Here is a 24,457-nt window from a genome sequence, read left to right as displayed (position 1 = left end):
AATATTGTGCTAGAGACGTCCAATTTGTTGCAAAATGAACGCAAATGATTGAATATTACTATAATATAAGAATTTTAGCTTACAATTGCGTTTCTCGACCATTTCGGTAGAGTCAAAGTTGACCGAAGGTTGAAATTTTTGCACTTATTGTTATTTATATGAAAATATTTCAAAACTGATAAAAGCTACAATCATGAGTATTTTTTTGTTGTATTTTAAATGAAATTGCGCACATTTTCATATACAATACTTCATGTAAAGGATAATTTAAAATGGTGCAAAAATTATGTCAAAGTGACGAAATAACTTTTGAGATGTGTCACTGATACTTTTTAGTGCGATAAGAAAGAAATTCGCGCTTGCGTGCCTGTGTAGCGATTGTAAACAAAACAGCGCCTTGATCCGTGAACTCCCAGCATCCCCCAAGGCGCGTGATTTAAAAGTTTTCGGCTGGTAGACCTATAAGTATTTTTCCGCGAATTTTTAAAAAAACTTTTTTGAGCCGACGTATGATACGTCCAATCGGCATACGGGAGACATTTTGACTCGACGTTTAAAACGTCCAATCGGCGTAAGAGGGTTAACTCAACACAGTTTCCATAACAGAGCAAAATGAGTTAAACAAATGAAATATGCTGTATATACTGGCATATTAAGTGAACCATAAAATTTCATCACCTAAACATGATTTCCTTGTAGAAATATGGAATTTTTTATTATAAAATTAATATTAATACTACTACTTACCTGTATAATTTATCTATCCCTTAATCTCCAAAAACAGCAGCAAAATTTACCAAATTGGCAACCCTGTTACCTCCTATTCTGTTCGCCAGTTGGCAACACTGCCGTTGACCGTTACAAAACCTTTCCTTGAAAATCAGTTGTGGGGGGAGGGGGACTAGAAAAATGATACAGGTATGTATTAATAATATTAATACTATTATAAAAATTCCATATTAATAAACATTACCTTAACATAATTTATCTAGCCTGATTAACCACATTGAAAAGCAGGAGGGAATCTGAATAAAATTTCCCTTTCGGGCAGAATAACAGGAACCAACCTAACCCAATTAATGGAAAAGGAATAAAAAGAAAAATTAATAAGAAGGCATCAAGCAACAAAGAAATATATATATATATATATATAAGTTAATAACTCAACCCAAAGTCTAAGATACTCAGAACTCTCCTACCATATGCCATCGAACTGCGGTAGTAAAGGACAAGGATTAATTGCATAGTCAGTCCGTCTGTACAAAAGTCAGGTGACCAACCAGGTGACAAGTCAAGACGACATCGAGGACAGCAAGGCTGCACCCTGAGGACTTCATCAAGCATTAATACGCACCAACGACACCTGTCTCTCATGATGTTTGGCGCCAAGAGAGAGGAGCGGATATTGGTGACTTTCCCGAGGGATGAGTGCCTGGACTGCCTGGGCGATTCAAAGCTAAGAAAACATTGGGGTGTATCAATGCAACCCAACATCGCAAGCAGTGATATCATCTCATGAGCAACTCCTGACTCAAGCTCAAACTGGTCTCATGTTAAATGATCATCGGAGGGTGTATCAATGCAACCGATTTTGTCAACAAAAAACTCACAGCTACTAAATGTCACCTGATCTTGCGTGAGTGTCTGACTGAGAAAACAGGTGAGACAAAAAGTAGATGGTGAATGAGTCACCAGATGACACCAGACGACCCATTGACAAATTCCCTGTCCAGAAAGACAATGGAAGAAGCACGAGTTGTCAAAACAGGCAAACCAGTGGGTAGTCCTAAGTCAGCATTGACTTTGGGAGAAGTATAGTCTTCAGTGCCAACAACCCAGTGGCTGGTCCAATGTCAGACTGACAATGGAAGCAGCATGAGTTGTCAAAGCGGCCATTCCTTACATAATCAACACCACCTATAAATACCAAACTGCCTAATTCCCATTATTTATACAAATACAGCAAAAATAAGATACGGGTAGCAATCAAATGTAAAACAGGAAGACTATCTAATTCTCCTGTCTGACGACCTGTCCTGCCTTCACCAACGGGCCTAAAGAACAAGGTCAAATAGAACTAGAGATATGTATATCCCTCACGTAAAAAGAGGCAAAACAGAATTAGAATGCCAAGTCGCCGCCTCAAGCACCTTGGTGACAGAAAAGTTCATGAAAGCTACTGCTATAGCAACTGTGTGCTCTCAGCGCTTGGCCTTCACAGGCAGCCGAACCACCAGTTTTAACAATAACATCTCTCGAGGAAAAAGGATACACCATTCTTTGACATTTCTGGGTAAAACCAACAGATGACAGGGACGACACTGAATGTTCTTTGTGTGATGTAAAAAGCACGAGAGCTCCCTAACAGGGCAAATAACTAATTCCTCATTCAAATTACCAACAGTCGACTAGTGACAAGTTACAGACAAAGTCAGACTGGTGACTTGAGAATGAAAGACCTGGGAATGGGATTATCAGACGATTCAGCCTTTGCGACAAATTTGGGAGGTTATGACAAAATCGTATCTTGTCCAAAAAAGAGAGTGCTTGCAGTTCACCCACCTCTTGGCTGTCGCCTGCAAGACAAGGAAGTGTCTTAGAGAGGTACCTTAAGTTGGCTGTATTCAAAGGCTCAAATGGAGGGAACCTCAAGGCTTCAAGGACTTTATTAACATCACATGTTGGAGGAGACAACTGCGGACTGGGTCGGAGTAGGAAAAAAGATAGTTTTAAATCTCTACTGACATAAGAAGAGATTTCAGGAAGCCTCACCTTAAAAATATACGAAAGCATCGACCTATAACCCTTAACGCAGAAAGATGACAGGCCTCTGTCATGATGTAAATAAAACTAAAAAGTCCGCTATTTTCGGTAAGGAAGGTCTAGAAATTGAATGGCCTTGAGACCTATACCAACATCTGAAACCTGACCATTTAGCTTGATAAATTACTCAGTTGATTGCTGTTTGGCAAAAGCCAACTGTCGAGCCACTTTGGAGGAGAACCCTTCCTACTTGGAGAATCTCCTGACAGTTCCAGGCATGAAGATGAAGCATGTGGAGCCTCTCATGGAACTGATGAAAAAGACGTTGTTTGAGAAGATCTGGTCTCTGTCAGAAGAGAGAGAGAGAGAGAGAGTACACCAGTGCTAGCCAGAAGGGGGAGATCAAGACACTTGGTCGCCCTCACTTAGTTGAAGACTGACCTCACCAGAGCGAAAGGAGGAAATGCATATGCTTGAATGACAAGTTCCGACTGTGTACCACCTTGGCTTCTTAAGTACAAGACCTGTGGCGTTGTCGACGAAGATCGCTACAACCGACGCCGACAGCTGATCCTGAAAATGAAAGAAGGCCTAGGTACACAGACCTTAGTTCCCTCCAATTTATTGATATGATCCTCTCTTCCTCTGACCAAAGGGCCGAAGCGGCTTCAGAGCCCACATGCGCACCCCAACCTCGACCCATGTCATCTGACCAAAACAGGTTTGGCGGAACAGAAAGAAGAGACGTCCTTGACTTGAGGCAGTGAGTTTGCATCCACCAACGGAGATCCTTCCGACATTGTGGAGAGGAGGCAACTAACGTGTCCTCGGACACAAAATCCCATGACTGGCAAAGGGTTGACTGAGGGGACCTCATTCTGAGATGACCTCCGGGAACCAGTTGGATGAGGGATGAAAAACGGCCCTAGAGAGTCCTCCAAAGAGAGACTGGCTGCATTACGGAGGACAGAAATTCTTCAGCCAGACTTAGAAGCTTGTCTATCCATTTCTGAGAGGGAGAAGCCCTCAAAATCTGGGAATTCAAAACAATCCCCAGGTAAGTCATGATCTGGCTGGAGATTAGATTGGACTCATTGAAGTTGACACGAATGCCCAACTTGACACAGAGACAGAACTTTCTCCCTCGACTGGAGACATTTCTCTAGAGAGTCATCCTGGACTAGCCAATTGTCTAGATACCGAAGCATCCTTACTTTTAACCGATGCAGAATACCCGAAACAGGAGCCATTACCCGAACAAAGACCTGTGGAGCAGTGGTGAGGCTGAAACAAAGGGTCATGAACTTGTTCAGGACCAAAAGATCTACGATTGGGCCCCAGGCACCTGAGCCTTTAGAACCACAAACACCTGTGAGTAAAGCCCGGGAGGAGGAACTCGCTCTATGGCATCCTTCTCCAAGGTTTGACCCCTGATTGAGTGAGGGGAATAACTGCTGAACTCGAGAGGACGATTGGAAAGTGAGGTCTTGAAACAAAAGGGATCTCGTAACCAACCTTCAGGACTTCCACTACCCAAGCATCCACCACTCTCTCCTACTAAGCTGACCAATGGCGAGAGAGAAGCTCCTACTGTGGTCGAGTAGGTAATGACTCTTACTTCTGAAAATTCTTACACACAGACAAGGAAGAAGGACCTCCTGAAGGTTGAGCTCTTCCTCTACCCTTAGATCCGTGCCAAGAACCTCTCCCGCGTTTCAAAGGGTGAGCATCAGAGAAGGAAGCCGAGGCGCCAGAAACCTGAGATGTACTCGGGGAAAAACGAGCCAGGAAGAGGAGGTTGTTGGGCTGGAGCAGAAGGTGCAAGTCTGGCCCTAAACTTACGCTTACCCCTTTAAGAAATGGGAAGAAAACGCGAGGAAAAAGCTCTTGATAAGGCCCAGTGAGCTTTTCAAAACCTCAGAAAGCACAGACATATTAAAAAGGGAATCACCAGGACCAACATGTTGAAGGATTGAGTCGCCTGCTCCTGCAAGGAGCTCATAACAGATGCCATGGCAATAGTCTTTGAGTGAGACTGAGACCGAAGCCTTGGAAAGCAAAGGCTGACCCGAAGTCGGAAAAAATCAGGATTAGGTTTGGGGGGTCGAGAGAATGAAGTATCATCCACCACCTGATAAACACCTCTCCCATTCCCGGATCACCTTCGGAAGTTTAGCAGCGACATCAGCCCTCACTCACGCAAATCTCTGAGCAAAGGAAAAATGTAAAAATTCCCACAACGGGGAAGGACTGACAAGAAAAATCCCTTCTGTAATACAGTGAAGTGGAGGATGCTTCTGCTCTTTAGGCCTCACCTGAGGAAGAAAACTCAAAAACTAAATAAAAAAAGTTTTTGAACTCAACATCATGACTGCCGTTCAATGAAACATCAATATCACACGAATCCATGTCCTCATCATCATCAGATCCTAACTGTGAAACTTCCCCCAAAGTAATATCCTGACGACTAGCTGTCTTAGGTCTAACACTAATATCCCTCCCCCTTATCCTAAATAAGCACCCTTTGGCACTGTTACGGGACTAACAGGGGACACATTAAGTAAAGAATTGTCAGGCACCTGCCTGGACCGGATCCCCCCTAGGCCTTCGCCGGGACGGGGTTCACAAGCCAGAATTTCTGTCACACAGTTTACCAAGGGTACTGTTGAAAGGTACCTTACAAGGAGCTGAAAATGAATCTAAAAGATTGTTAGACATCCTAGTAAAAGCTGCTTCAAAATTTTCTGACAGCTTGTTAAACTTGGCTGAAATGTTTAAACTATGGTGTGTTTCAAATTTCTTATTCCAACTAGTTTCCAACACTAAAAAACTTTAATCAAAATCAGAAACGACCTCATTAGTTACCAGTTGTAAAGGTGGCAAAACTTCAATTAATTCGGAATTGGAATCACATGATACCAAAACCGAAGAACCAGAACCAAGGGCGCACAATTCAAGGAAATCATTAGATACAGGTTTAGCTACCGATTTCTTTTTCTCCTTAATCTTTTATGCGGCAAGATTCTTTGATGTTTAACATACGTCATCATGTCTACGTCAGACTAAGACTTACATCTCCTTGATCTTTTACGCTGCAAGATTCCTTGATGTTTAACATACGTCGTCACATCTACGTCAGACCAAGACTTACACAAGTTGCAACAAGAAGTCAAGTCACAAACCTGTCCATGACAAGATTTACAAAAGTCATAGGTTCATTGTCCCTGCTACTCATCCTTGTCTCACAAGCCAGGCAATGCCTGACGTTGCTCGCAGAAGGAAAAGTCGAATCATCTTGGCTATCCATTGGACTGTTGGACAGGTCATGTAAATCCGGGTCACACAAAAGTTAATCAAAATAAAATATATAACAAAATAGAAATAAAAGTTAACTAATTTCGTGGATTTCATAAATGGTAAATAACATAACTGCATTACCAATAAATGAGAGCTTTAAAGGCAAAAAAGGTTTCAGAAATTTATAAAGAAGAGCCGTGATGTGATGTCAACAACGCGGGCGCTCGTTGACAACCGATTTTCAAGGGAAGGTTTTGTAACTATCAATGGCAGTGTACGAGGTAACAGGGTTGCCAATGGGGTTTGGAGATTTAGGGCTAGATAAATTATATTAAGGTAATGTTTATTAATACTTTGTCTATCACATGCTGTTAGATATGAGTAAAATTCCTATTAGATTAATTTTTTTGTAAAATAATTCTTTAATTTTTCCCTTTTTGCTTTTATTAATTTGGTTGTAAAAGATGATTATTTATGTTTGGATAACTGATACTTATTTACCAAGAGCTATCTGGGAAATTTTGCATCTGACTTAACAAAAATAAAAAGAGCGCACGCTTAGTGAAATGGCACATTATGTGAATCCTGAATTTTCTGTTCCTGCTTTGATGTCCTCTGTCTTTGTTCGCTCTCATTGTTGCTGTCTGAGTGGAATGGATATTTGGTGCCCAGAAACCCGGGATTTCTTTGGATATAGTTGCCTTGCCGAGTCCCATTTTTGTGTAGTAAGACAGAATGAAGGAGGGAAAGTTAAGGAAGAGCTGCACCACCCCATGGATGGGCTACCCGATCGTCAAACGCACTGCAAGTATTGTTGGACGATGTGATTGTGACCAAAGTGGAGTTACAGGACGCTGTTGATGAATTTGACAAGCGTCTGGCCACCTTGGATGTTGTGCAGTCAATGTTGGAATTGGAAATTTGCGATTCCAAGGTCTTAGAAGAGGACATTGAGTATGACGATAAATTTTTGGCGAGAGGTAAGAGCTCCGAGGATACAGGCTACCCAAAGGTTAGTTAACATGGCTCAAGTCAGCCTAGGCCTAGGCCTGGTGAAAGCAGTTCTGCTTCTGTCATTTCTGCGTGCAATGTTAATGTGAGATTGCCTAAATTGGAGTTGCCCAAAGTCAGTGGGGTTTTAACTGAATGGCAATCATTCTGGGATAGGTTTGTTGCTTTTTCCTTTATATCATCGTAATACAAACTTTAAGTTATTTATCTTTTATCGGCGTGAAACCAACAGTAAAATATATTCTTTCAAGCACAGTAGTTTTCATTAAAAGGATTTTATCTACAGTTGTGTTTGATCCATACGTTTACTGGAGTTTTATCCTTGTTGCTGATGCACGATAATGGTCATTAGCAGCATGAACAGTTTTCTCAGCTTCAGCTATAACTAGGTTTAAATTTAACAGTATAAACTAAGTTTAAATTTCACAGTATATTTCCCTATTGATCTTTGATCTATAGCAAATAAAGTTATTACATTAAGCTATCTCAGTCCTATTCTAAGTAAGGTCGTTTATAACTACAGTAATAGTGTACTATAGTACGATGATTGACACACAAGCCAAACGGATGTTATCCAATTTGGTTGTGCTTAGAAAAAAAAAGTTGTTTCTCGTTTGGTTGTTAATGGCTGTACATGTTTACGCAATGAGTATAACGTTAAAACCATACATTCATCATTCTCTTATGCTGTTTTTGAACTTGTGTAACTAGAAGATGAGATTAAGTTAGGCTATTGTAATTTGGTCTCAAATTCAGATTATCGTAAGATGAATTATCGTAACTTGAACACTACAGCTACCTATACACTGTATAAAACCTTATTATATCTTTACCTACTCTATACACCCAAAGGATTAAAGCTAGGCTTTTATCACTTCACAGTACAGTGGGGCATCGCTTATTCACGGATCAGTATTCACGGATCCAGTTAATCACAGGTTTTTTCTTGGACCGTTTCTCATGTTACATCACTGGTATGAATCGCTGCATCACGGGTTTGTTGTGTTGCGTATGCGATGTTTTTCGGTAGGCTAACCCTCGGCCGTGGTCCGATAACTACCAACATTCATTTAAAGACTCATATAATGATATTAACTGACAATAAAGGTAATAAAACCATTCTCACCTAATATATTATTGTCCTATCTTCGAAATGAATAGCCTATTCAAGGTTTATGTACGACGTTCATTGGTAGGCTAAGCGTAGTTGCAGTGCGATAACCACCAACGTACACAAACATTCACATTATGATATTAACTGACAATAAAGGTAATAAAACCATTCTTACCATATATATTATAGTCATATCTTCATAATAAATAGCCTATTCGAAGAATAATTCCACATCATTGCACTCAACTTATCGTCGGAGTGGCCAGCCACAAAATGTAAGCATATACCTTTACGTACAAAAATGGTTTATGTATACGGTTGCGTTCAAAGCAACATTTTTTGTTTTGATAAACTTTTAGAAATTTTAATAGTAGTGGTAGTGTAATTACAGTAGTAATAACATTAAGGCTAAAATTAATTCGAACTTCATTATTTTGGCAGTATTCGTACATAACTTCTCTGAACAATGAAGTCATACAAACGCTATTTGACATAGATTATCGTAAGTATTGCTGTTTGTTATTGGCGACGAAGCGTAAACGAAATACATAAAGCATTTTTACCTTATATATTATCGTCATATCTTATAATAAAAAGGCTATTCGTGGAGTAATTCCATATCAGTGAAATCAATTTTATCTATGCGAGGCCAGCCAGCTGACAATATGTACGTACGTATATGAAAATCAAATTATGGTAGCGTTCACAGCAAGAATATCTTTCGAAATTTTTATAGTACTATTCATGTTACGTAGTAATAATGTTTGGAATATACGTAACATTAATTTTCAATACAAAATATCATCGTTATTTTGGTAGTGAATAATAGTTTAGAATTATCATACATAACGTTCTCCTTTAAGTCAACGCGTTTAGGAAAAACATGACATAGAATCGACTTTGCGACTTTGTTCACTTTGATATTTTTAACGATACAATAACTATCATTTGTACTACTAAAACCATCTTCACATAAGTAATTTTTCGTAAGATATGTGTTGTTACAAAAGCTAGCTTATACATAAAAGGCTTTTATAATTTAAGTCATCTTAGATATACTTATGTACCCAAACTCATTGTGGGGAAATTTACTACTGTTTCCTCGGATATTGAAATACTTTAGCATCATTCAAACACTTTAATAATATAATGCATAAATACTAGGCTATACATATTTACATCGTATACAAATACTACATACAGTTATATACACATACTTTTATATACAAAGTTAACAGTTATATACACATAGTTTTATATACAAAATTAATCATATGAGTAGTGATCAGACGACAGCTGTGCACTGGACTACGTACGTACTATTGGAAGATAAAAAACAAACAAAAATTTTGTTGTTGTTAGTCGCCGGGATAGATTAACATTTTTCCAGAGATTAAAGAGCTGAATTTTGTTTTGAAGGTATGTCAACCACGTTAATAAATAGGTATCATCTTCTAAGGAATTTTTTTTTCTCTTCTTTTTGCGGAAGAATCTTCAAGCCATTTTGCATTCAAAGTAATGAGAAGGAATCATTCTATTCTTCATGAAATCAGTAAAATACTTACACTAATAATACAAACTAAAACTACGTACTGTATGCAAAACACATACATCATCGTTAGCTTCGTGTGTGTAAACGTTCATTCTAAGAAATTACAGAATAGTATAACTAACACCTGATTGGTTGGTTGGTAGCCATGGAGATCTGTTATCCAATGACTGCCCTCTGCTTCTGTTCTATTTATAGACATACGCCATGGATGGCACTAGGTTTGAACGTTACCATGTTCGTGATTTTCTGACTGCTGACGGCAAAAATTACTCAATAATTTTCTTTATATAATTATTCCTTCGTGAAAACAATAATATAATATCGCGGTTGACATACCTTCAAAACAAAATTCAGCTTTTTAATCTCTGGAAAAATGTTAATCTATCCCGGCGACTAACAACAACAAAATTTTTGTTCGTTTTATCTTCCAAGTAGTACGTACGTAGTCCAGTGCTGTCGTCTGATCACTACTCATATGATTAACTTTGTATATAAAAGTATGTGTATATAACTGTTAACTTTGTATATAAAAGTATGTGTATATAACTGTATGTAGTATTTGTATACGATGTAAATATGTATAGCCTAGTATTCATGCATTATATTATTAAAGTGTTTGAATGATGCTAAAGTATTTCAATATCCGAGGAAACAGTAGTAAATTTCCCCACAATGAGTTTGGGTGCATATGTATATCTAAGATGACTTAAATTATAAAAGCCTTTTATGTATAAGCTAGCTTTTGCAACAACACATATCTTACGAAAAATTACTTATGTGAAGATGGTTTTAGTAGTACAAATGATAGTTATTGTATCGTTAAAAATATCAAAGTGAACGAAGTCGCAAAGTCGATTCTATGTCATGTTTTTAACTTTAACGTATAGTGGTATGAAAAACACCAGTGTCTCGTAGCGATGCGTCATCAATATAGTGGTATGAAAATACCACATGGTGTTGTAGCGATACGTAATCACAAAGTACAAATCCTTTTCCCGGACCATCCTCAGAATTTTACGACTCTTCAACTTCAAGATCGATATGGTAAAATATATTATATAGTCATACTTATTGTTAAAATTCACAAGTTGAACTGCAAAACATTATTATATTTTGATTGTTTTATACATATATTTTTTGTGTTTTACGGAATGTTTGTTTTGAAAAATAATACCTATTAGTGAACATATGGTATTAATTGTCCCACTATTTTGTTATAGGTGATCTTAATTATCTCACATTCATTTAACAGTATTATATTAATATTTATTTAAATAAACTGTAATTAATAAATAACAATAATGAAAAACATAAAGGGAAAAAATGTTTTTGCTGCAGTAGTGGTGTTTGTTTGATTATACATCTGACCTCACATTTCCGAAATCTGAAAAATTCCAAAAACCGAAACATCGGAATGTGTGTGTACTGCACATTTTTTTAAACACGCACACAATGTCTAAACATTTACTGCAAATTACAGTACGTACGTATTTATTCCTGTAGAGAGAGAGAGAGGAGAGAGAGGAGAGAGAGGAGAGAGAATGAGAGAGGAGAGAGAGAGAGAAGGAATGATTAAGGACTCCAAGGCGTGTTATTTTTACAATTATTTTATTATATTGGGATTTTTTTTTGTTTTTTTTTTTTTAATCTTGAGATTTTCTATTCAATTCTCGAGATTAATAAGAAAATTACCGTAAATTGACTAGCATCAGCACACATCTGAATGACTCGGCCATTAGCAGGCTAAACCACCAACCTTATGAACTTGCATGATACATGAGATACATGGCAAAACACAAAACCACTGTTTATTGGTGAAAACAAATTAGGGGGTCGCACGATATGGGAGATTGCACGTTATTCGAGTATATACGGTATGTGATTTTTTTTAGCCTTTTATGGAACAAAATCTAGCAAGAAATTGCCATTCCCAGTTGGCAACACTGGCCTACTCACGTTTGTTTGTTGTTGTTATGAAATGTGGTGTGCGGCGCGTTCTTTAAATTGTACCCATATAAACGAGTTAATTATGTGGCATCCAAAAGCCCTGATTCTTTTACTCTTATGGGAAAGACGCCTAAAGGTCAGATGAAGGTTTTTACGTGGAATATACTAGTATTAACGTGTTGTGACGAAGGGAAGAGATGTTTTCGCTGCATACTGTTGGTAGCATTATCGTTATTATTATTACTGGATTGCACTGCAAAATCGTCGCCATCTTTTATCAACATAGATTGTTGGTGAGTACCCATATGATTTACATATTTGATAGTACTCTTACCACTCATCCTCTCTTTCCTTGTAAAAAAAAAAAGAGGCCCACCATGCGTATGTAGGCTTCTAGCTGTAATCCCTAGGCTAGTAGGCTACATATGTACAGTAGTACATATACTACATTTATTTTTTAAGGCTAATTTTGTACAATAACTTTAAAACTGTCTTGAATTTAGTTTTAGGTGATAGTTGAAAACATATTTGGTGTTTGAACTAAAGTAGGCAGTTATAAACATTGGAATAGTGGTCTTGGGTGGGTTAACTATTAAAGTAGGCAGTTTTAAGCAATTTTTGAGGGGGGTATCAGGATAACACGGGTATTTACTTATCACGGGGGGGGGGGGGGGGGGTGGGGGGGGGGGGGGGGGGGGGGGTGTTCTGGGCCCTATCCCCCATGGATAACGAGGCCCCACTGTATTTATAATACTGTAATGTACAGTGCTACTGTAAGTAAATTCTATAGTACTATGCTGCATAAATATAATTTTACTTATTGCGCCATTGCGGGATTATGGCGCCGTTTGACTGGTCTAGGGGGCTGTTAACTGGTCTAGTATTCCCAAAGAAGGTGTGCTGCGGCCGTAGACTTTAAAATCGCTTGGCGTCGAAAATTGCTTAGCTTCAGGAATACTAGGGCCGCCTGTATACCCCTCTAAAAGGTACTGCATCTCCCCATCTCAGTACACCTCGTACATATATACTCGGAATTTGTTACTGATTTTAGTTCTTATATTAGGATATTGTGAAAGCTGTAATAATATTTTTACAAAATACAAATTATTAGAAAAAGCATGTATAACTTGGTAAAATTAGCAAATCCGTACACGACTATCTTGGAAAAGAGGCCCCAACCAGGTTGGAAATATCCACTTTTAACTTCCTGTGGTAGGTACAGAAAATATTTTTGGATTATTTCTCTTATACCATGTGCATTTGTATATCTTCCTCTTTCAACCAATGTTTATTTTTCTTTTTTTTAAATCAGCCAACTTTAAAGTTTGCCCAGTCTAGGGGTGTGCTTTACATTTTGCCCAGCCTGTATGGGTTAATAAATTAAATTTATTTAAAAAAATTCCAGCTTGAGTACTATTATGTCTTCAACAGACACTTTATATACAACAGTAAGCCAACATGAACTTTCTGACAAGGATTTGCTGTAGTTCTAATCATCTTGGTGCCAATAGTTTGACAACAGATGCACAGTAAAAATGGCTAAAATACCTTGACTGCCTTTATGAAGCAAAATTCAAAACAATAGCCTCGCATATCAATGGAATGCAATGCCAGACATAAATCTGCAACAGCAGACCTAAGCTAAACACTAATTACTATAATACTTACTGGCAGCATTTTTTGCTGCTGCATCTAATGCCTGGGCAATGGCATCACTAAAAGCATTTTTGAACTCTGGCACAGCCAAAGCTTCATTTTCTTCATCACTGCCATCTGCCTCACTGCAAGCAGGTCCCGTTGCAGCACTAAAACTTGCTGAATGCTTCATTTTCCATGAGCTTGATGAATTACTTCTCACAGTAGTCACAGGCCCATCTGAAAAATACCATGAGCATTTTAAATTCTAGCTGTTGGCCAGAGTATAATTTTTTTAGTGTAACTGTAGGGAAGTAAAATGTATACAGGTAAAAAACACTGTATTAGGTTATATTGACAAAAAGAATGCAAAGGATGACAGTATATGGACATAAGTTATGGGCAAAAAAGGGCTTTGGGGATGGAAAACCAATTCAATCCTTAGAAAGTGAAATTTTAATAATAATAACCAATGCATGATGAAGGTTGAAAGATGACCTAGCAGAGGCACCATCTAAATACACAGTAGACCCTCCCTATTCGTGGTGGATGTGTACTACATTCCCCCAAAATGGTTTTCAAATCCACAAATAGTTAATACCCTAGTGTATAAATGCTTTTAACTGCCTATTCTGAAAGTTCAAGTAAAGGCAGCCCGTGGTTACCGTCACCGTTGGTTAATGGAGGTTCGGTTTTAAGGTGCTTGTTAAATGTATTCATAACTGGGTTTTACATTTCGTAGGGTTCATAGCACCGTTGTCTGGTTATCGGTTTCTCAGGCTAAGTGCAGAGACTGCTTCATAAAATACAAACATAACGAATATGCATCTTTTTCTCTACTGTTTTAAAAAGTTATCCTTTACTTCGGTGGATCTAGTATACTGTATGTAGTCTTGTATTACTATTTGTGCCATAAATTTAAAACAACATATGCTTTGGTTTGGAAAAATCACCTGAGGTTGGAGGTAAGATTATTTTGCCATATTTAACCCAATTCAGAGCGATTTTCTTGCTTCTATTTGGCGTAAATTAATCTTTAGAAACTTTTCACGTCGCATGATTATTTTTCTTTATATGAAGTTATTTTTTTTAAAGTTGAAAATTGACGTAAATACGTGAACTAGAATTAGTTATTTTTTAAGTTAATAGATGGCGCTGATGTCTGGTTATTGTATATATTTTGGTACTTGTCAAAGCACCGAGAGAGACATAAAATGCAAACAAAATGAATACAGTGGGCCCCATGTATTCGCAAATTTCTCTCTGGACCATATCTCCCCATTATTTGCGGGAAATTCGCCTACAGGTAGTCCGCGGCTTACGATGGCTGCAGCTTACAACGTTCCGAGTTTGCGACGCCTTTCAATTTAACTCTTTAGAAATTATTTCCAGGCTTAGAACGCATGTTCTAGGGTTACGACGCCCATCCGACGGAAGAAATATGACTTCTAAAAGGCAAAATACTGTACATACTTGAGTAATATTCAACTGCATATAATGTACAACCCCATTTTTACTGCATATATTAGGACTTTAGGATATGTCCCTTATAATGTTGCATTTTGATTCTAGCAATAAGCCTAGCCTACGTTAGCAGTTGCTACTGTAGCCTAGTCAATGATTCTGACATCTAACCCTAAGAAGCTAAAAGCTAAGTATATGCCAATAAAATGTATAATTAATCAGTATATACTCATTTCAAATAATTATTAATTAACCATTAACTAAGTAGCCAACGATTGCCAAGCAACCACTTTTACCTAGCCCACAGTATAGTAATCATAAATTTTCATTCTCTCTCTTCAACCACTGAAACTACCAAACAGTATAATAACCATTCATTTCTATTCTTTATTCTATCTTTACCTAATAGAGATACTGAGTTACCAACAGCTATAATGAAACATAATGACATTGAAACAGAAGAAGAATTCTAGAAAATATTTGCTAGCTTCGATGATAGCAGTCTTTGATTAATTTTATATTTTAGGATATTTAATTCACAAATGTTTATTAAATATATTGCATGACTAAGTTTTTCAATTTACAGCATCCTTTAACCAATAGAATAAAAAAAAATATGATTCTTTGTGAATCATGAATGAAAAAGTTATCAGCTGACGAAATACCAATGGCGGCGGCCAGCAGATGCTTTGTTTACATTCGGGAAATGAAGATAAGCTGCACTTATTATAGACTAGAACAGCCGTAAATTAAAAACAACATAACAATAATAAAAGATTCTCAGATAAGTAAAACAACATATATATTTATTGTCGTGGTTATTATACAGGAACAGAAGTTTGTCGACTTCTGTGGAAACAAATGCTGCTTTGTTGACTTTGCCTTGAAATCCAAAAAATGTGGAGCTAAAAATATAGGAAGAGCAAACAGAGGTAGATTAATAGTGTCCAAAACTACACCAGAAAAACTAAGGAAAGCACACAAGACACCACGCACCAGCATCGACAATGCAGCATCTATTTAATGCGTTGCCAGCTCATCTGAGGAACATATCAAGAGTGAGCCTAGATGTGTTTAAGAATAAGGTCAACAAATAACTAAGCTGCATCCCAGACCATCCAAGATTGGAAGATGCAAAAATACCAAATTTGTAACTAATTTGTATTTTTCATAACTAACAAACCTGAGGTCTTAACATTAGGATTTACTAGCGCCAAGCTGGAAACCGGTAGAATTAAAATTACACTTGTGAGATCCAGGGACTAATGGCATCTATACCAGGTCACGGGGCATGTATACCCAGAATGCCCACGGCTACCTGTGACCCATCAGTTATATTTCTAACCCAGTTTAGACTGCTAGAGGGGTGGTTCGAGGTGGGCCTTTAACTGTTAAGACCTCAGGTTTGTTAGTTATGAAAAATACAAATTAGTTACAAATTTGGTATTTGTTCATACACGAAACAAACCTTCGGTCTTAACATTAGGATAGACTTACTATTGGAGGGAGGTAAGTCTCTACAACTGACTGGAAGTTTGCCACCTTATCCATTTCCGAATATATAGGGAAATTCTAGAGAATGGACAATGAACCTAGGACCAAAGATATAAGCTGATCTATTGGTTTCCTCCCACTGGGTGTAGATACCATTCTACTGTTTACTCTTGTCCCTTGCGACTGGATCCACCTTCACCCCTCTTTCCTTATTATCCAGAGGGGTGTGTTGCTACTGAAAAGTATATCATCAGCTAAGATAGCTTCACAGTATGGCTGACCATCTCACCTGCATCTAGTCCGTTCCAGCACATGACGGTACTCTCCTTCATATTGCCCGTAATTAAAGGAGTAGGAAGAAAGTAGTAAAGAAAAAAGACCAGTCATCCCATTCATTCTACTTTCATACCTTCATCTTAGACTAGACGCAAACTGACCCGCCAGGGGCACTGGATGAACTAGTATATCACTTGTTGGGCCGCCACCACTGGACCCAAGGAAAAGGTGTCCAAGGATCTATGGGCAACATCTTTCAAATAAAATGAGGTGAAAGTTGTTTGGCGCTTCCACACGCCAGCTTTCAGAATTTTATCCACAGACATGTTCTTCTTAAATGCTAGGGAAGCACTCACACCCCTGATGTCATGAGCTCTAGCTCCCACCTGGCTATCTGACCCTCTGTCTTCTGCAGTATAAGCATTTCTGATTGTCTCCCTTAGCCAAAATGATATTGTATTCTTGGACACTTCCTTCTTGTTCCGTCCTGTACTTACGAACAACCTCTGGCACCCCGGCCTGAGGTGCCTTGTTCTCTTTAAGTACTCCCTTAGTGCCCTGACGGGGCACAGGAGCATTTCAGCTTTGTCGTTGTCTACAAAGTCTGCCAAGGAAGGTATGGTAAAGGAGTCGAATCTGCCGTCTACTATTGTTGGATTTTGGGTCTTTGCCACGATTCTGGGACAAACTCACACACCATTGATCTCCAACCTCTCGAGTGCTTTATGAGATATGAGAGGCCATGTAGCTCCCCCACCCTTTTGGTTGAAGCCAGGGCCAATAAGAAGACTGTCTTCAGGGTCAGGCTCCTATCCGTGGACTGCCTTAGTGGTTCGTAAGGGGGTTTTGTCAGACTACTCAGTACCTTGGTCAGATCCCAATCTGGGGTTTTTAGCTCCTTTGGTGGGCATGACTGTTCAAAGCTCCTCATCAGCATGGCCAACTCCCATGAAGACGATATGTCCACTCCTTTCATTCGTAAGACTGAGGCTAGAGCAGCCCTGTACCCCTTCACTGCAGATACAGACATATGTTTTTCTGTTCTGAGATATATCAGAAAGTCTGCTAACTGCTGAATAGTGGTACCGAGTGGAGACACGTTCCCCTACGACACCAATCACAGTATGCTGACCACTTCCCTTGGTATACTGTCGCAGATGATTTTCTGATATTACCTGCCATCTGAGTTGCTGCTTTCTGCGAAAACCCTCGCTCTCGGAGGAGATACTTGACAGTCTCCACCCGTGAAGCGATAGGGACTTCACCGACTGGTGGTACCTCTCCACGTGAGGCTGACACAGAAGGTTGCTCCATGGAGGTAACTCTCTTGGCACATCTACTAGGAGTTCCAGTAGGTCTGGAAACCACTCTGCTTTCGGCCATAACGGGGCTACCAGGGTCATCTTGAGGTTCTGAGACCGCATTACCCTGTTCAGAACCTGACGGATTAGACAAAATGGAGGAAATGCGTACACGTCCAGATTGTCCCAGGGGTGTTGTAGCGCATCTTCTGCTGCTGCCTCTGCGTCCGGGACTACTGAACAATACACTTCCAACTTTTTGTTGTACCTGGTTGCGAATAGGTCTATGATCGGTCCTTCCCACAACATGAGCATCCTGTCCACTACCTGTTGGTGTAGGGACCCACTCCGTTCCCAGAATCTGATCCCTGCGGCTCAACTTGTCGGCCACTATGTTTCTTTTTCCCGGAATATACCTGGCCTTGATGTCTACCAGGTTCTCTATAGCCCACTGGTGAAGTTGAACTGTCATCACATGTAACTGCCGAGAAACTAGGCCTCCTTGCTTGTTTATATAAGCTACTACTGTGGTTGTTGTCTGACATCAATACCACCGAGTGTCCCTTTACTCTCTCCCTGAATTCTTGTAGAGCCAGGAAAGCTGCTTTCAACTCCAGCACGTTTATATGGAGTTCTCTGTCCTTGCAACTCCATTTTGCTGACACCATCAACTCCTCCATATGGGCTCCCCAGCCTTCTAGTGATGCATCCGAGAACAGCAAGAGGTCTGGGAGGATTGTTGAAGGGGGACACCCACTGTCAGATTGTCGTCGTCCACCCACCACAGCAAGTCTTTCCTCACTTCTGCCGACAAGGGAATTTGCTCGTACGGGTGATCTACTGTTGGTGACCAAAACTCCTTCATCCTCCATTGTAGGGACCGAAGGTGTAGCCTTCCTTGTGGTACTAGCTTCTCCAGGGAGGTTAGGATTCCCAGCACCACCTGCCACTGTCTTGCTGGCTGTGTCTGCTTTCCCAGAAAGGCATTCACCACTTGTTTGCATTTCTGTACTCTTTGGTCTGTCGGGAATACTTTGGCTTGTGTTGTGTCTATCACCATTCCCAGATATTCCAAACGTTGACTTGGATCCAGCTGCGACTTCTGCTGATTCACCACAATACCTAGGCTGTGACAAAGCTGCAGGAGGGCCGCCCTCCCTGTCCCTGAGTAATTTCTCCCTGGACTTTGCTATCACCAGCCAATCGTCCAGATATCTTATCAGCCTGATCCCCTGAGCGTGCGCCATGCCGACACGAGGGTGAACACTCTTGTAAAAACTTGAGGAGACGTTGTCAATCCGAAGCACAGGACCTTGAACTCGAAAGCTTTCCCTGCAAGACTGAAGCGGAGAAATTTCCTTGAAGACTGATGGACTGGTATCTGAAAGTATGCGTCCTTTAGATCGACTGTCAGCATAAAGTCTCCGATTCTGACTGCTTGTAGAACCGTTTTCGGAGTTTCCATCTTGAAACTGGTTTTCCTTATAAACAGATTCAGCGTTGACAGGTCTATTACTGTCCTCCACTCCCCGTTGGCTTTGGGTACCAGGAAAATCCTGCTGTAGAAGCCTTTTGTCGGACTGCATACTTGTTGCACAGCTCCTTTTTCCATCATCTTCTTCACTTCGTCCTGCAGAATAGTGGCCTTCTGAGATTTGTGGGCATAAGTGACGTGGGGTAATGGTTGATCTGTCAGGGGCGGGGTTACCTCGAACGGAATCAAATACCCGATCCTGAGAACATCCACCACCCACTGCTCTGCCCCTAGTTCCTGCCACACCTTCCAGTGATTTGCCAGGCAACCCCCACTGGTGTGGCCGAGTGATGGGAGGCGCCCAATCCTATCTTCTTGAGCCTCTCCCCCTTCCCCTATTGCCCCTTCCTCTGTTGTTTCTATTGTGAAAGGGCCGATGAGTTATCCTCTTTGGGGAAGAGGGTCTTGTGACTCTATTAGGGATGCTATGTCTCACTGGTTTCTTTCGAGACATCTGCTGTTGTCTTCCCTCCAAAGGAATAGTTTGACTGTTAGAGGTTTTCCTAACTGCCTGTTGCACCAACCTATCGTTAGTGTCCATCCTTCTTCTATCTATCGCTTCTTCCAGTATGACCTCTGGCAACAGTAGTTGCGATTCCAAGATATCCCCATTCCTCATTGCTAACAGGGAATCCAAATCCACATTGCGGCTTAGTCTAGCCAATGCTGCATCTCTCCTCATTAGCAGGATATTTGCCCAAACATTGGCACTTACGTTTGTCAGGTACGCAATCGCCTTGGACCCTGACTGTAGTAATCTAATGAACAATGGTTCATCTACTACTTTCCTTGTTGCTTCCGAGGATGCAATTTTCGCCACTGCTGTTGACCAAAGGTCTAACCAGGACGCAGCCTGAAAGACAGAAGAAGCTGTTGCTTCTAGCGTGGCAGCCTCTTGGTACGTCATCGAAGGGCACTCCATTTTAACCTGATCCAAGGTTAATCCAGGCCTTAACCTTACAACATTAGGGTTCATTTGTCTAGACAGCAAAGGGACCTTCGGTGTCGTATAATATTTCCCTTTGCTTTATCATTGGAGGGGGAATAAATTTAAATGATCTATTAGATCTTAAGGAATTATCCCTCCCTGCAATCTTTGCGTTTACGTGTTGCAAGACCGATTCCGCATGACTCGAACAAGGCAATTCATACGACACCTTGGTATCCCTCTTTAGTCCAAACGCCATGTCAATTCCAGGAGGAAGCATACTGGCCGGTGTTTCTGTTTTCTCCGAAAGGCTATTGAATTGACGAATCAAATCAATAACCTCTGCATACGAGGCCAGAAACTCTTGGTTTTCTCCTTCCTCCGGCTCTAGTGTACCACTCTCCGTCACGAGAGATGTTGTCTCGCCTCTATCTTCTGACAGACGGCCCGGAATTCCACGGCCGCCTGCCCCTACGGCCGCGGCCTCTTTGATCTTTGCTGGCCGCTGTTGGCTCGATCCCAGATAGTCAGCAGGGGAACGAGAACGTCTCACTCTTTCTCTGCTCACGGATCTAGAGCGAGAATCTCGTCTAGATCTCCAAGATGAAGGCTCCCTTAAGACAGAGGTAAGTTCGTCTTTATTAGCATTGGCCACGTTTTCGAGCGTCGGCGAGCCCGGCCTCGGCCTTCTATCCAGACGGACACTGCCTTCCACGAACGTATCCGCAGAGGTTGCCAACTCTCTATTTTTTTGTAGTTTTAACAGGAGCCTTATCGTCCTTCGTACGTATTTTGAACGGCCTTACGGGCGAAACTGGGACCTGCATTCCATCCTCTGCTGCACCTTTCGCCGCCAACGTCGATTTTACCAGAGGTATCGCAGTTTTTGCGACCCGAACTGGCAACTCCGCCTCGGCCGCTAGCTCGCCGGCCGTCACCTCTCTCGCTTGTTCGGACTCTTGCGAACGGCTTCGTCTGGCAACCTTGTGCTTAATAGCCACTGATTTTCCGACCTTCTTGCTGACTTGGAAATGACAGTCTTCGTCCGAAGGAGAGGAAGAATTGATTCTTCTCCTCTTGGCCCGAGGATCCGCTAGGAACTCCCGAATCCTCCTCCAACGCTTGACTGGCGCTCGCCGTGACGTTATCGGACTTAGCGATGACGCCGAACTAGAGTAAGAAGACGAAGAAGGCGAATCACACTTTTTCTTTTTGTCTCTCTTATTCATTCTCTCCTCTATATCCTGTAACTTCTGCATTACAGTTTGCATTGACGGATCAGAAGGCGTATTAGCGTCTGGGTGCAGCGAAAAAGGCCGAGAATCGGTCTGTGACGTCATCACGCCTGCCATCTCAGAGTGTGACGTATGTTGTGACGTCATCGCTCTCGTAGGGAGAGACTGAGAGGTTTCTGCTGGTAACCGCACGTTTGCTGCCAAATTACCTCCCACGTTCTGCATCGCTGTAAATACTGAGTGGGATGGAGAAGCAGCGGCATTAATTCCCATAAATTGCAAGCCCGGGGGATGAGGAACATTCAGCGCTGCCGGACCCTGCTGGAACCGTGACGTCATATAATGCGCAAGCAGACCATCCAAGGTTGGTACGCCTGGTAGGCCTAGCGCTGACCACGTACCATCTAACCTATGCGCTTGCGTAGCAGGAGCCTGGAACAAAGATGGCGGATCTCCCCCTCTACTTGCTGGGAACAAAGGAGAGTGCAAATTATTCATAAAATTACCCAAGGCCCCTCCTGACGTTTCCGATACAGAACCGCTAGGAGAAACCGAAGGGGTATGAGACAATTCAAAAGCAGGTGGAGAAACATATGGAGCAGCCTGGTTTATTACCGATACAAAAGAAGCCGGTAAGGTTTGGTCATCCAAAGATGGCGTCACCCCCTTTCTTTTGTATTGGCTTTTCCATAGAACTTCTTCCACTGTTCCACCGACCAACCGCGACAAACAGAACACGGATTAGTAACCGTACATACGTTTTCCCTGCACCTACTACACGTTGGATGAGGATCCGTCGACACCGAGGTTAGGAACCTAGAACAAGGGAAGCCACTGACTCCTGGGCATTTCCTTTGTCTCCTCTTCGAAGCGGTAGACGATCCCGATGTTGAGGCAAAATTCTCCATCATACCACGTATACACTCTTACCACACACTGATCACACTTGGAGAAAGAAAAGGAATGAAAATAAAAAATGAAATGGATAAAGAACGGGCAAACTGAAAAAACCGGCTTTAAATGAGATAGACAGTAACACGTCTTATCTTAAAGGCGGTAGGAAAATAACTGATGGGTCACAGGTAGCCGTGTGCATTCTGGGTATACATGCCCCGTGACCTGGTATAGATGCCATTAGTCCCTGGATCTCACAAGTGTAATTTTAATTCTACCGGTTTCCAGCTTGGCGCTAGTAAATCCTAATGTTAAGACCGAAGGTTTGTTTCGTGTATGAACAATACAACGGAAGATGCAAAATACAACGGAAGATGCATTAGCAAAATACAGTAATAAAAACCTATTTCTGTCTTGTTTACGTTGAGAATTACCGAAAATTATTTTGGAAAACAATTTAGTTGCTAAAAGAAATGAATTTATTAATAGAGAGAGAGAGAGAGAGTAACTGTTTACTTGCTTAGGTCGAGAATAACAACAACATTGGGTTGTTTACATATGAAATTTGTATTTTAAACATTTTTACTGTGATAAGAAATGAAACATCAATAGTGATAAATCTCTTTTATACTGTTATAGTGTCATAATCATTAAGTCAACAATAAAAGTTGTATTGTAGCACAGTTTAGTAAATCAGATAAAAGAAAAAAATATGGCAAAACGTATGTACCTACGATTGTCGGGGACCATCTGTTATGATAATAATAGAGCAGTATTATAGATTATTCTGTAAGAGAGAGAGAGAGAGAGAGAGAGAGAGAGAGAGAGAGAGAGAGAGAGAGAGAGAGAGAGAGAGAGAGAGAGAGAGAGAGAGAGAGAAGAATAATTTTTATCATAAAATGTATTTGTCATTAAAAGAAGATGAAAATACAAGAATTAGTGAATCTTGCTCTATGAAAAAAAATTCGTAATTTCATTAATTTTCCAGGATATACTATTTGGGCTCCACAAAAAAAGTAAGTAAAGTGTTTTATGATAGAGTTTAGAGCATATGTATGTAAAATACGTCAGTAGTTTGTAGAACGGTGTAACCACTATCACACTGTGTAAAAATAGTACATCGTCCGAACGAGACTGTAGGTTTGGTGACGTCTTACATATTTTTTTCATGAAAGAATACAGGCAGTCCCCAGGTTACGACGGGTTAGGCTTACGACATTCCGAGGTTAAAGCGCTTTCAATTATATTCATCAGAAATTATTTCCAGGGTTACGACGCATGTTCCAGGGTTACGGTGCCTATAACGCTTATCTGGCAGAAGAAATATGACACCAAAAATGCAAAATAATCAATATTTGAAGTTTTTTTTATGCAAAATGCGATAAGAATGCAGTTTACAGAGTTTTCAATGCACCCAAAGCATTAAAAGTAAGGTTTTCTTATGATTTTTGGTGATGTTCCGCCTTGCGACGATTTTCGGGTTACAAGTCTCAAGAACAGAAGCCCTGTCGTAACCCGGGGACTGCCTGTATACATTTGATAAAAAAAAATAGTTACTGTACTGATTACAGTACCATACTGCAATATTAATGTAATCACATCAAAATACAGTAATCAATGCACACTGTAAACTTGTGAGGTGTATTTTTTTGTCTATTGAAAAATGCTTTCCCCAAGAAATTATTCCTTGAAGAGGCTTTTTATTATGAAGATACACCAATAATATATATGATATGCATTTTATTATGAAGACATGCCAATAATACATAAGGTAATAATGGTTTTATTACGTTTACACTTCATAGCCGATTGCAAACAACAATACGATCATCTATGACAATTATCGTTTGTATGACTGCAGTGTTCGAAGAAGTTGATTACGTAATACCAAAATAAAAATGAAGTTCGAATTAAAAATTAATGTTTTCCTAAATGTTATTACTACCATAATTACACCACTACTATTAACATTTCTAAAAGGTTATCGAATGATACAGGTTGCTGTGAACACA

At 40.3% G+C, this 24,457-nt stretch overlaps 1 protein-coding gene across 1 annotated transcript in view; it reads right to left on the bottom strand.

Moving 5' to 3' along the window:
- Nucleotides 1-24,457, bottom strand: part of LOC135200241 (E3 ubiquitin-protein ligase RNF10-like) — a 156,894-nt gene that overhangs the window by 13,632 nt on the left and 118,805 nt on the right. Inside the window, exon 13 of the mRNA XM_064228690.1 lies at nucleotides 13,353-13,559. Within this exon, the coding sequence (XP_064084760.1) occupies nucleotides 13,353-13,559 (207 nt within the window). The remainder of the gene's footprint in view (nucleotides 1-13,352; nucleotides 13,560-24,457) is intronic.

The sequence above is a fragment of the Macrobrachium nipponense genome, chromosome 26 (genome assembly GCF_015104395.2).
Source record: "Macrobrachium nipponense isolate FS-2020 chromosome 26, ASM1510439v2, whole genome shotgun sequence".
NCBI classification, from domain to species: domain Eukaryota; kingdom Metazoa; phylum Arthropoda; class Malacostraca; order Decapoda; family Palaemonidae; genus Macrobrachium; species Macrobrachium nipponense.
This window is presented reverse-complemented; position numbering and strand designations above follow the sequence as displayed.